Source organism: Dermacentor albipictus, chromosome 1, assembly GCF_038994185.2.
Source record: "Dermacentor albipictus isolate Rhodes 1998 colony chromosome 1, USDA_Dalb.pri_finalv2, whole genome shotgun sequence".
Lineage (NCBI taxonomy): Eukaryota > Metazoa > Arthropoda > Arachnida > Ixodida > Ixodidae > Dermacentor > Dermacentor albipictus.
In genome coordinates, this window is record NC_091821.1 from 41,465,943 (window position 1) to 41,479,289 (window position 13,347).

The window sequence follows — 13,347 nt, forward strand, 5'->3', positions numbered from 1 at the left end:
GGCTTGTTTGGATAAACTAGGGCAATTGTCACAGGTGCATTGTTGTCATATCAAATATATTGGTTTCAGGTGCCACCAGAGCTCATCTGCTTAGACCCCAAGCGCCTTGGCCAGGTGAACGTTGAAAGGATGCAAGCAAAAGTGGACGAATCGAACAAGAAATTGGTATGTCAAGGTTATTTAAAAGGAGCTTCCTTTTAAGATTAGTTTGTACTGCCTGCAGCCGGCCAAAGGCAGATTAGCTTCACAGTGCTTGCCAGCACTACAAGTGTGTTAGGGTGTGTTACTTCAGGCACTACAGCCTAGTTCTGCCAGTGCCTTGATGTAACTTATTCTGTTCTTGGTGGAATAAGCTGTGCTAGACCGGGCAGGGTTGTCGAACTGTCTGGAACCCCTGGGGAAGTGACTGTTCCTAGCAACTGTTCGAGATCTTAACATGCTGCTTTAAAAAATAGAAGACTTCCGAATGCCAAGACTTGTCCGATTGTAAAGAAACTATGAACACGAGTTGCAAATAGTTTTAGGCAAAGCATGTCGACCATAATGAGGTAGGGGCAACCAGCAAGTCCATTACATTTAGTGGTCACAAAGCTTCTCTATACTGCCATAGAAAACTAGCGGAAGCATCTGCCCCACATGCTGCAAGAGGACAGGTATTGCAGGGGGAACAAATGCGATGAAGTCAGAAACCAGGGGGTGTTGATGTTCTTGAAAATAAATGTGTAAAATGCCACATACAATTTCTCACAAAACAGTGCTATAAATTGAAAGCCTGTGAAAGAAATACAAAGTTTGGAAATTTAAATGTCCACAAGGGGCATATTCTCTACAGTTGTATCACTTGTGCTTCATTGCAAGCACTTTTGAATAACATTTACAGTGTATATGTGTGCAGACAAGAGGTCAAGCTGCGTGAATGTCATGTGTTCTTATGCAATCAGTTTTTCATTAGAGCACTGAAAATAGCTACATGTGTAATGTTTTACAAAGTCGCAAGAAAGCCTAACTTGGCTAAGCTCTTTGTTGCAATTGTGTTCACTAATGATCTCTTTGATTTGCTGTTCTCGACTGCCCGAGATTCTCCTTTCAGCCAAGCATTGGTGTAAGTGCCATCTCATGCAGTCCGGAATAGCAAATCGGGGAGACTCTTAAGTAGTCTGACAAATGGTCTCCCATTGCCATCTCTTCAGCCATGGTGACCTTCAAATGAAACTTCCAGAGTTTCACTAGAAAAAGCACGGGGAGGACTGTGCCTTTAGCTGTACCTTCTAAAGCTTTCTGCAAATTCGTAACCCATTGCTGTCGACATTATTTTAATATTGTTCTGTGTTTGCAGTGGGTAAAGCCAAGGACAATTGACTACACTCCCAAAGTTGGGAAGAAGACTGCCAAAGTAAAGCAGGCACTGAAGGAGCAGAATGTCAAGGTAGAGTTCATAATTCCTTGATTCACGACAAACTTTCTCCATAACTTGAAGTTTTTAAAAGGGCAGGCAACTTGTGAAGTACCTTGTTTTTTTTCTCCCCCTCTCTCCCGTAACCTGTGTCTGCCACCAGCATTCACTATCAGTACAGTCTACAGCTGTAGGCTGCATCATACGTGCCTTCATGGGAAGGTTGTGCACACATGTAGCAACTAGTTTTAGATTGTATAGCAATGTGGTGTACAGTGTCTTCTTGCTATGCAGGAACACCTAAAACAGCTTCGGCAAGAGAAGAAGGCCGAGGTGAAACAACCAAAGGACAGGAGCTCAAGCAATGTTCTGGACCGGTTCAGACCAAAGTGATTTACTAGTTGTGCCATTTGTACAAATAAAACAAATTTTATTAATCATATGTACAAGCTGCTTACTTTGTCTTTGCTATTTTGTGCTTTACTTGTGATATCAGCTCTTTACTGACATAATGCACACCTTCATGTTGTGTGCGGCTTGTTTTCCTGCAAAGAGATAAGATGCTTGCTTTAGTCATGGCTTATCGAAGTGCAGATGCACTTATGACTGCTAGTATGGCAGCTTACCTTAGCCTGACATTTCCTTGCCTTTTAGGCTTCAGACCCATCCTTGCATTCTGAAACAGAACAAAATGGTTAATGTAAACATAGTTATGGATCTTCTGTCAAGCTCAGTAAGCAAAGGGGAACCCACCAGAATTCGCTCTTCCCTTTCTTTAACTTTTTTGTCTTTTCTGTCAGTAATGAGCTCCTTGTAATTCAAGTAGTTGTTCTTGGGTGGCTAAAAAGAGGGGGGAGAGGGGGAATAACTTGTTTCCATGTGAACCATAAGATACAAGGACTCACCTTGGCTCCAAGCTGCACAGCTAAAGCGATCTTGGCTTCTTCTTGCTTGGGTTTTTCCAAGCCTTTGATCCCGAACTTCAGAACATCATGTCTTGCTTTCTTAAAGCTTATTTCATTCACATCACAATGCGTTTCACTGCAAGTGTTCTTTTCTTCAAGCCGATGCTTGTTTGCCTAAAAAACAATTAACAGAAGAACAGTGCATGTCAATTTAACCCATCCCTGTGCTGCGTGTAAAATTGTTCAAACCAAGATCAATGCCTCAAAATTGGAAAATGAAAACAATGGTTTCACATATGTTGCATGCATGCATCTGGTTGGATCCGTCAAGCAAAATATGCGCATGGTGTGCCAGAGAAAACTTGACAGACGAGTTTGCTGTCAACACGAGAACCTGGTTATATAGCAGGCTCACTTTTGTTGCTTTTGACAGTATGACTTGCATCAGGTAAATTAAAGCTTAAAAAAAATCTGCCAGCCAGAATTTATTGATTTTTGGTACCTTTCTACACTAACTGCATTGTGAAAGTTTCATGAATTTGATTTTTTTAAAAGTATGCTAGACCTTCATGGGAACAAAATGCAATGCAGTGACAAATTTGTTATATCTTCTAACTTAAACAAAAATGCTTGCAACAAGGAGTCCAGCCAAACTTTATACAGGCCCGCTTAGCTTTCTGATGGATGCGAAAATTCTAATTCTAATGGAAATGATTTTTTGTTAGTTTCTACTGTTCCAAGTATGTAGACTTCTTGCATTAGAATCCTGTTGGCATGCTTTGTTCGGTGACATCTGCAAAAAAATTTGTTAGAATTTTCTGACCTATAATGATGTAGACCGCCTCTTGTTTCAAACAGTCATTACCAAAGTTGTCTTGCATAGCTCATCTTATTTAGCAGAGGAATGTACATTTACGTTTCCCTCTAAATTGCTTTGAAATCTGCAATAATCTCTCCCTATCAAATATCGATGATGTCCAAACTGATATTGATTTATCTAAATTTACTGTAACATTGTTCGCTATTGACTGTGAAGACATGAACAGCATCATCTTTGTTGCCAGAAAGGAAGGTAGAAACGGGGCCAGAGAAATAATAGTGTCGATGTGGCACTTGTCTTTGTACCTGCAACTGTCCAAGAGTTTTTGTAACCAGTATAGAAGCACTTTGCCAAAATAGAGGTAAAAAAAAAAAGATCACGTGTTTTGATAACAAACAAGTCTTTCTGGAATACATTATAAGGCACATCTGCATTTATCTTGGAATGCTATATAGTATGCCTTCATCAATCATGCCATTATTTTCCTAAAACGCACATAAAACTCTGTATCGAGAAAATACCGAGCATAATAAAAAGTAAGCTGCGCGGCTGCTACATTCAGTGCTTACAAGTTTGCAGATGAATGCATGAAAGACATCACACAGCTGACAAAAAAAGATGCATGTCATTTTGGCATGACCCCTAAAGCTGGGCGCTAATGTGTTTACGTAATCTAAATTTTAATTGTTGCTTCCATAAAAGATGCTGAAAAATATACGTATGGTTGCGTGTTATACACGACCAGGTCCTATAAAAATATGAAAGTGGCGAAGTTTAGTACAGTCTCTCTCTCTTTTTTTGCACAGTCGAACATTAGCAGTAGCAGTTTTTGGTGCTAAAGGATGCGTAGTAAGAGCAGCATTTCAGTACGAGGCTTCTGTGACCGAGAATTAATTGGCTATCGCTATAAATGTTAAACAGCTTTTTGAAAGTTGTGCAGAAAAGCAAACCTTTCGTTTCGTGGGATCATTGAATACTACTTTGGGCACTCGATCTTCGTGTGCTGGCCCTGTCTGTGCGTCTGCAGCTGGCTCATCGCCAGCATCGTCAAGGCCGAGTTCCAATCTCATGCGCTCTATCTCGGTAAGCTTCGTTGCTGCAGTGGTGCACTTTCTACGCTCATCGGTGTTAGAGCGCCTTGATTTCTTTTGGCCAAGCTTCCATGCATTTGACCGGTTGGTTCCGTCCCTGTTATCCAGAAAACTGTCTCCTGAAAAGAGAATGACACCTTCAAGTAACGTGGACGCCAGTAGCTGCGTATTTTTACCGTAATCATACAGCTTCTTCAATAATCTGCTTGATAATCCCATTGCAGCATATGACAGCTGACGTGCTTCGAGGACGTAGCCGTTACGCACGTGGCAAAGCGGCGGATGCGACTGGAACAGAAAAACGATCCTGTCCCTAGGCACCTAGCATGCACCTAGGATCAGGTCACGTGAGGGGATTTGCACGCTTGGCTTGGCTAGCCAGCGAGCAGCTGTGCATGGCCAGTATGGCGTATGGCTGCGCCCACGACCGGCGTTGTACTGCGACGCCCATCTCGTTGTAATTGCTGTGGTGAAAGTTTTTAATAGAAGTGGCATGTGGGGTCATACGCGTTGCTTATGACCGTTCCTCTTTAGCGTTCGTGGTCAAATATAGTGCACGACTGTTTTTTATCGTGGTTTATTAGCACGCACCGTAAGAGCAACTTGTGAAGTTTCGTTGTTTCAAATTAAAATGGTGAACCAGTGCGGTGTCAATCAGTGGTAGATGTGTAATACCCGACATTCATATGTCGACTTCCACGAGCTTTCTCACCGATCAAGAGACAACTTAGCTGCGTAGGTCCAAGATGCACGCGTCAGGGTGAGTCGCGCATTTTTTTGTATCCTTGCATCAAAACATTAGTCATTACCATCCTCACGTCAAAAACGTTACAGATTTCTTTCCTGGGAGAAATTCTGATTTTCAAAAAATCAGTTAATTGCCCTTCCTGTCGATGTGTTATCCTTGTCTCCGTTTTTTCGCGCTTTGATCCTCCTACCAGCATGCGATCAACTATCCCAAGAAAAGTTCTTCTACATCATAATCCGGTTTTATAATACAAAGTGTCTAAAAGTACACCGGACGTACCCGAATCCCAGAAGCTAAAGATACGTCTGACTTACCGGCTTTGCTTTCGTTTCGTTAGCTCCGCGGCTACTGCCTACCGATTTTTGCACATGTTTTGCTGAAGGATGTTCATTTAATTCAAAGGGGACCATTAAAAAATGCTTTTTGAAAGGTCACCCACCATACGAAACGCGCGAGAAAGCCGGTCCGACGTACCTTTTTAGAGAGACAGCGTTTATAATAATGTAAGTCGCCTTCCTTTATTTTTTTTTCAGTACAGTTGTGCGACATAAATGGTAGATTGACATCGCAGTTCTATTGCGTTCTTGTTTCATTTCAAGCATGTGGCGTCTACCCACTATGTCGTTCTTGGTAGTTGCAACAATTTCCCCGCGAAAAAAAAAATAAGTTCCCGTGGTTCTCGAAGACTAAGGAAATGTGTCATTGAAGCAAATGATGCTAAAATTATTTATTGTTCTTTCCAAAACCTTCCACATAGTTTGTGTTCTGGAGTTTAAAAATTGCCAAAGTTAAACTGCTGCATCGTGGCACTCATGCTCATGGTACATGAACATGAGTGGTACATGCATCACGACACTCATGCATGTAAGAGCACTCGTGTACCATGCTTAGGGTGCGAGTTAAAGAACTCTAGGTGGTCAAAATAGCTCTCAACTATAGCGTCTCACATAACCACATGTGCAGTTTCAGGGTGTTAAACTCCACAACTAAAATTTTAACTGTAAGTTATGTCACTATAATAAAACCATATCTCTCTGTGAACAGCTTCATATCTTACTCATTCGACAGCTGTTTTATTGTTAGTTGTCTCTAATTACATTTTGTCTCTCTTATCACGACATACTTCTTGACAGCCTTTCTTTTGACATTCTTGTAAACAAAAATAGTAGAAGGTTCTCTGAGTGCAATAACCTTCTCCTACCTGAATCCCGATCTAATATGCAAAATTTACACTTTGCTTCTTTAGTATTGCACTTGGGAATTGCATCCCTGCTAATATTAAATCACCTGCTTCGTTATATCAATACAGAAAAACTTTGGTCTTCAAATTCTATTTAGAAAATTATCACTGTTACGTCTCTACAGCCGTGGTTGGCTGCCGACGATTTATTAAGTCAAGGAAACAGGTACATAGTAGCAGACACTTGTTCAGGCACAGGAGCCAGTACTGGTGAGGAGTTCGTTTCGTGAGGCTCGCTCGTGCCAAAACTGCTAGTGCCTTCGCACGCGCACTTCATCGTTGTCGTCTTCTGCCGACATCAGTTCTTCCTCCCTTAGACGAAGTCTCCTTAGCGGTCTGGAGCTACTTGAGGGGCGGCAAGGTCTTCAGCACCCTGGATTTAGCACAAGCTTACCAGCAACTTCACATGATACCACAGACAGCAGAGATATTGACCCTCAACACGCTGAAATGGCTCTGCAAGGTCAAATGGTTGCCTTTTGAAATCTCTACAGCACCAGCCATTTTTCAACGGTTCATGGAGACTATGCTGTCTGGCATAACAGGCGTTTGTGTATACTTACATGACATGATCAAAATGTGGAAAGGATGCCTTGGAACACTCCGTCATATTGGAAGAAGTCCTCAAGAGGCTGCACAAGTACAATCTGCGCCTTCAAAAATACAAGTGCCGTTTTGCAGTGGTACAAGTGTTTTCTAAGACACCGAATTGACGAAGCAGGAGTTAACATTAGCGAAAAGAAAGATCGAGCTATCATTGAGGCCCTAGCACCAAACTGCAAGCAAGCGCTGTAGTCATTTCTCGGAATGTTGGCTTTCTGTGACAGATTCTTGAAGAACAGGGCAACAGTTACCAGCTGTCTCTACCAGCTCCTTCAGCAGGACACCACGTGGACATGGGAAACTCATCATCAAGAAGCATTTGACGAATTTAAGAGATTGCTTCTCAGTCAGATCGTACTGGCACACTACGGCAGACGGAAGGAGCTTCTTGTCTCATGTGACGCTTCACCATACGGCAGAGGAGCTGTTCTGTCTCAACATGGTTACCAGAATGGAGAAGCACCAATCACATTTGCATCTAGGACCCTTGGGCCAGTGGAACGAAACAGTGCACGGTTGGACAGAGGAGGCCTTGCTGTATTGTTTGCTGCTCATAAATTTCACAAATATATTGCGGGAAGAAAGGTAACTTTCGTCACTGACCATCAGCTGCTGCTCGGCGTACTGTGCCCAGAGAAACCAATGACTCAAGTCCTTTCACCACGAATGACCAGATAGTGCATCAAGTTATCTGCGTATGACTACAACATTTTCTACAGGCACAGAAAGAGCGATCAAAACATAGACGCATTGAGCCGATTGCCATTACCAGAATGTACCGACAAGCCATGGCCACCTGCTTGTGACGTCGAGGTCGATGGGTGAGAGGAAGTGTTGTCTTTCGTATCAAGTGACTCCGGTATGAGAGGAACAGCAGAACTTATTTCTTTTGGCATTGCGCCCAATAATTTGTCTGCTATGCTCCAATCCGTCGACACTTGGGTTGCCTGCCTAGTCTGGCTAGCTTTTTGTTGGGGTTGAGATGGCACCAAACTTTTCCGAGGACGCTTTTTATAAGCCAGGATCATGGTCCGATGTGGCGCAGTATTTCACTTTCAATCCAGTATAGCTTTTTTAAAAACTGATGGGGAAGCACTTTTTTCCTTACTGAGAAGCGACGTGATGGCTTCAGTATCTCTTGGCGCTCATGGATCTGTGTTTACGTCGCTGGCTTGAGTAGGTCGAGGGGACACAAAAGTTCTCGTCCAAACATCGCTCTTGCTGGTGTCATTCCTGTAACTGTGTGAACTGTTGTGTGTTGCCGATGCAGGAACCTTGCAAGTCGACACTGTATAGACCACTTTGTATCCATCAGGAGCGCTCTCTTCAGTTCTGCCACATAGTGTTCTGTCTGGCTGTCTGTCGCAGGGTGATGCACTGATGATGTGATAACCTTTATGCAAGATAATGCATAAAACTGCTTTATCTCGCTAGAAATAAAGGCTTTTCCATTGTCGGAGACAACTTTTCGGGGAATGCCGAAAGTAGCAAAGAGACTTTGGAGTACATCGATGACAAATGCGGATGTTGGTTGTGTCACGTGACTGACTTCCATCCATCTTGTGTACGCGTCCACAACAACTAAGTAGGTGTGCCTGTGTAATGGCCCCGCGAAATCAACGTATACATACTGTGTTCCACGTTGTCTGGGGATGGTCCCAGGTGGGAATAGAAACTTTGAGTGGACTCTTCTGCCTTGTCTGGCATTCATGGCACTGTCGTGCACTTTTTTCAATAACCTTGTCGATTCCAGACAACCATACGTATCTTCTTGCACACTTCTTCATGGCTACCATTCCTCGGTGACCAGCATGTAGAAGTTCCAGAACGTGAGACCCCACTGAGCTTGGTATAATCACCCGTGACCCAATCGTGTGACAGTCACGAGGAACTGCCAGTGCAGTCGCTCTTTGTTGGTAAGGAGTGAAGTCATCTCCAGTGAGTTTCTCCACAGTACCATCCTGCACTGACTTCCACAGCCTTTGCAGGATATTGTCTTCTTGTGTCAGACAGGCTATCTCTTTCGCTGTAAACAGTGGTCTCGACAATGCCTCAAACAATAGCACGTTGCCCAGTGCCCATGGCTCGTTCGTGTGTTCTGATAATGGCAATCAGCTCAACGTATCTGTGTTTTGATGGCTCTTGCCGTGCCTGTAGACAACGTTGTAGTCATACGCAGATAACTTGATGCACCATCTGGTCATTCATGTTGAAAGGACTTGAGTCGTTGGTTTCTCTGGGCACAGTACGCCAAGCAGCGGCTGATGATCAGTGACGAAAGTTACCTTTCTTCCCGCAATATATTTGTGAAACTTATGAGCTGCAAACACTACAGCAAGGCCTTCTCTGTCCAACTGGGCATTGTTTCGTTCCGCCGGCCCAAGAGTCCTAGATGCAAATGCGATTGGTGCTTCTCCATTCTGGTCACCATGTTGATACAGAACAGCTCCTCTGCCGTATGGTGAAGCGTCACATGAGACAAGAAGCTCCTTCCGTTCGTCGTAGTGTGCCAGTACGATCTGACTGAGAAGCAATCTCTTAAATTCGTCAAATGCTTCTTGATGACGAGTTTCCCATGTCCATGTGGTGTCCTGCTGAAGGAGCTGGTAGAGACAGCTGGTAACTGTTGCCCTGTTCTTCAAGAATCTGTCATAGAAAGCCAACATTCCGAGAAATGACTACAGCGCTTGCTTGCAGTTTGGTGCTAGGGCCTCAATGATAGCTCGATCTTTCTTTTCGCTGGTGTTAACTCCTGCTTCGTCAGTTCGGTGTCCAAGAAAAAAAACTTGTCTCACTGCAAAATGGCACCTGTATTTTTTAAGGCGCAAATTGTACTTGTTCAGTCTCTTGAGGACTTCTCCCAATCTGACGGAGTGTTCCAAGGCACCCTTTCCGCTGATGATCACGTCATGTAAGTATACACAAACGCCTGTTATGCCAGACAGCATAGTCTCCATGAACCGTTAAAAAATGTCCGGTGCTGTAGATATTCCAAAAGGCAACCATTTGACCTTGCAGAGCCCTTTCAGCATGTTGAGGGTCAATATCTCTGCTGACTGTGGTGTCATGTGTGATGTCACGTGAAGTTGCTGGTAAGTTTGTGCTAAATCCAGGGTGCTTAAGACCTTGCCGCTCCTCAAGTGGCTGAGGACCTTATCTGTTGTGGGAAGTGGGTAATATGCCAATTTCGACAACTGATTCACCGTACAACAGTAGTCGCCGCATATTTGTACTGAACCATTTTTCTTTCGAACCGGTACGAGAGGCATTGCCCAATCTGAATGCTGTGCAGGCTCGATTATGCCTTAATCTTGCAGTCGATCCAGTGCAGCCTCTACAGCCCATAGCAGCGCGAAGGGAACCGAAGGTGCTTTTAGAAACTTTGGTGTTGCTCATTCCCCAAGTTTTATATTTGTACCGAAGGACCGACATGCCCTGAGATGTCCTCGCCGAACACAGACTGGTACTTGTCCAGAAGCTTGAAAACAAGTTCATTGTCTGATACATCATTGATGCCTGTTATCTGTATACCCAGATGAGGAAACCAATTTTGTCCCAGGAGGTTATACCCTGCTCCCTTGAAAACGACTAGCAGTAGTGTGAACGTCTTGTCCCGGTACGTTACTTTCACCGTTGCATAACCGAGAACTCGAAGGGGCTGACCTGACCATCTACGTAGGAGAATGTTGTTCGTCTGAAGCCGTGGTGGGTCATGTGCTCACGTGGCTTTGAACGTGGCCTCACCGGTGAGAGTGCAGGCTGCATCTGCATCAACGTCAAAATCCAAGGACTTGCCATTTATGCGTAGCTGCATCATGATCTTCTGTGTGCTTTTCGCATCCCCCAAGGAGTTGAGTTCGTAAAGCGCCACGTCTGGTGCCGAGGCTGCTGTCTTGGATTTTCGATATTGTTATTCCTCTTAGTTCTTGCCTCTTTCCGCTTCTTTATGCATGCTTTTTCAATGTGTCTGCATTTTTTGCAGTAGTTGCAGGAAGCTGTCTGAAACTTCCAAGTGTATAGACGATGTTGCGCATCCAACGCCAACAGCATTTATTCTTCTTTTGAGTATAGTACTGGAGCTACCTTGCTTTTCTGTCTTGCAGAGGCTTGTGCTGGCTTCGTGAATGTCTTTAAATTCCGCCTTCACATTTTCTGATCTTCGATGGCATTTTCAGCCCGCAGTGCAAAGTCACTTTCTTGAACGTCAAGTCCTTTTCTGTGAACAACCGTTGCGGGGCCTGCTCGTTCCGGAGACCACAAACAAAATGGTCATGCAACATTACATCAAGAGGCAGCATTGTCGGATTCGCAGACATGTCTGCTCTAGTTCCAAAATTACAATCAGCTGTTAGTTTCCTGAGCGCTGTCGCGTTATCATTGACTGTTTAGCCATGCAGTTGGTCACATTGTCGGAAGCATGGCCTGCTGAAGACTTCAGAAGGTTGTGGATCGACATGGGCTGTGAGCATCTCGACTATATCCTTGTAATTCACTTGGCTGGGCTGCTTGGGCTGTACGAGAGTGCACACACCGTTGTAAGTGTGCACTCTATAATGTTGTGCTCCCTGCACAACATTAGCAGATGAGCACGTTTCTTGGAAGCATCCGTAATGTCGTTAGCTTCGAACAAGAATTGAAGCCTCCCATACCAGGATCTCCAGGAGCCGGAGCTGCCACTGAACTCGGGTAGCCGACCAAAGTCAGGCGTTGCAATGTTGATCGTTGACGTCGGTGAAGTGCCGGTGAGTCCAGAGTCTTCCTCATCACCAATTGTTACGTCTCTACAGCCGTGGTTGGCTGCCGACGATTTATTAAGTCAAGGAAACAGGTATATAATAGCAGACACTAGTGCAGGCGTGTAGGAGCCAGCACTGGCAAGGCGTTCGTTCCATGAGGCGCACTTGTGCTAAAACCGCGAATGCCTTCACACGCGCATTTCGTCATCTTCTGGTGACATATCAATCACAAAAGAAAAAGTGACTTTTCCGTCAATTCTAAGCTGACAAAGTCACCTTCAAAGTGGGAAAGATATGCCTGCAGGAATACACTGTCCTGTTAAAACAAATATGAAAAAGTTATTTCATTTGTACTTACAGAATTACTTATGTGAAAATCCTACTAAGTTTTGGTATGTTGACATTGAGCATCGGTTCACGCAACATTTGCTTGTGTTGTCTAGATAGCTTTCACGTTTGACAAGAGCTGGGCTCGGATGTCACAAACACATATTTTCCTTCAGTTATCATCTGCAACCCCCTTGTTACAAATTTCATTCTGCCCAGCTGTGAAATAACACTGATCCCCTGATTGCCATGGCTAGTGAAAGCATCGGAAAGCTCATTGACAACATTAAAATCTTAATTGCTCCAGGGTCAGACAATGTTACCACAAAGATTTTTAAAGTTACAAAACCCATTTCCAGCCATATCCTAGCAATAATTTTTTCATGGTTTCTTGAATAGCTTCTGATGCATGCTTGGATAGTTAAGTTGCCCTGTTTATAAATCAGGTGTCTGCTCTAATTCATCTGATTTATTACCCCATTTCTTTTACTGTATTGCATCAAACCCTTTGAGCATATAATGTATACGTGCATCATTTGCCACCTTGACAATAAATCATTTTTCGGCCACTAGCATAAGGTCCATCCTGGTCTTTCATGAGAAACTTGATTGTTCAAATTTCCAACTGATCTACACTTAAACATGGATTCTTAATTTCAGACAGATGTCATCTACTTGGACTTTGCAAAAGTCTTTTCCACATCAGTGACTGATGGAAAAACTTTCCTCTTTTGACTTATGCCTATGTTAGCTGCTACGTCATTGGTTACTCACAATTTACTGTTATTGGCACTGGAAAGGAATCTCCAGCATTCTGCTGGGCTGTTTTGAGCCCTCTACTCTTTTTAATTTTGATTAACGATCTTTCGAGCACCACCTCTTTCCTAATCTGACTCTTTGCTGATGATTGTGGCATTTATCATCATAGCACTAATACCAGATAGTGCTGCAAAAACTCCTAACAATTGGAAGCTGTGGCACTGACTATTAAAGGGTCCTTCACCAAGCCCCATAGCAAATTTTGGTTATACGATCGAAGTTGTTGCATGTCCTCTAAGTAGCGTTCTGCCGCAAAAATTTTTCAAATCGCCTCATTAATAGCCGAGATAGAAATATTTCAGTGGCGCGAACCCATGATTTCAGCAGGTGGGCTCCACTGCATAGTGAAGCTCCCTCTCCACTCGACCAGTCTAGCCTTCGCAAGTGAAATTCCTTCCCTGCGTTCTCCCATGCCAGACCTCGAGGATCGCGTGACACATACGTCATGGGTCCCGCCCTCACTTTTTTTCTGCTTGCATTTTTTTTTTTCCGGCAATGCGCACTTTTGCTGGCGGCGTTGCATGCGAGCTGTTATCGTTTCGCACAGTGCATGAATTTGCATGTTGTGCACAAGGACACATGGCTAGTGGTATAATTCAGTGCTACACGAATACTGAGTCAGAACAAGTGGATTGCAGAGCATGATCACCACTGGAACATGGTAG

General features: G+C 43.8%; 3 protein-coding genes across 8 annotated transcripts in view; 2 read left to right on the top strand and 1 right to left on the bottom strand.

Annotated features, from left to right (window-relative positions):
• The window catches only part of LOC135906625 (WD repeat-containing protein 46), a 94,907-nt gene extending 93,072 nt beyond the window's left edge, over positions 1–1,835 (top strand). For both annotated transcript variants that reach the window (XM_065438110.1, XM_065438101.2), the window contains exons 11-13: positions 70–165; positions 1,337–1,426; positions 1,688–1,835. In XM_065438110.1, coding sequence (XP_065294182.1) covers positions 70–165; positions 1,337–1,426; positions 1,688–1,786 — 285 coding nt within the window. In that variant the 3' untranslated portion in view covers positions 1,787–1,835. The remainder of the gene's footprint in view (positions 1–69; positions 166–1,336; positions 1,427–1,687) is intronic.
• Positions 1,803–4,556, bottom strand: LOC135906643 (uncharacterized protein C1orf131). Of its 2 annotated transcripts, none has more exons than XM_065438145.1 (6): positions 4,386–4,556; positions 4,069–4,328; positions 2,299–2,472; positions 2,147–2,233; positions 2,020–2,069; positions 1,803–1,938 (listed from the first exon to the last, which is right to left on the bottom strand). In XM_065438145.1, exons 1-6 carry the CDS (start codon positions 4,426–4,428, stop codon positions 1,848–1,850), a joined length of 705 nt encoding a protein of 234 aa, XP_065294217.1. In that variant the 5' UTR covers positions 4,429–4,556; the 3' UTR covers positions 1,803–1,847. The 2 variants fall into 2 exon arrangements, with proteins under 2 accessions (XP_065294217.1, XP_065294226.1); XM_065438154.1 differs by having other exon boundaries at positions 4,397–4,535.
• Positions 4,557–4,640: 84 nt separating this feature from the next.
• The window catches only part of drosha (ribonuclease 3 drosha), a 213,848-nt gene continuing 205,141 nt past the window's right edge, over positions 4,641–13,347 (top strand). For 3 of the 4 annotated variants that reach the window (XM_065438063.2, XM_065438068.2, XM_065438088.2), the window contains exon 1: positions 4,641–4,969. In XM_065438063.2, coding sequence (XP_065294135.1) covers positions 4,956–4,969 — 14 coding nt within the window. In that variant the 5' untranslated portion in view covers positions 4,641–4,955. Of the gene's footprint in view, positions 4,970–5,326; positions 5,461–13,347 lie in introns of those variants that run through there. The other variant, XM_065438077.2, reaches the window with a different exon arrangement.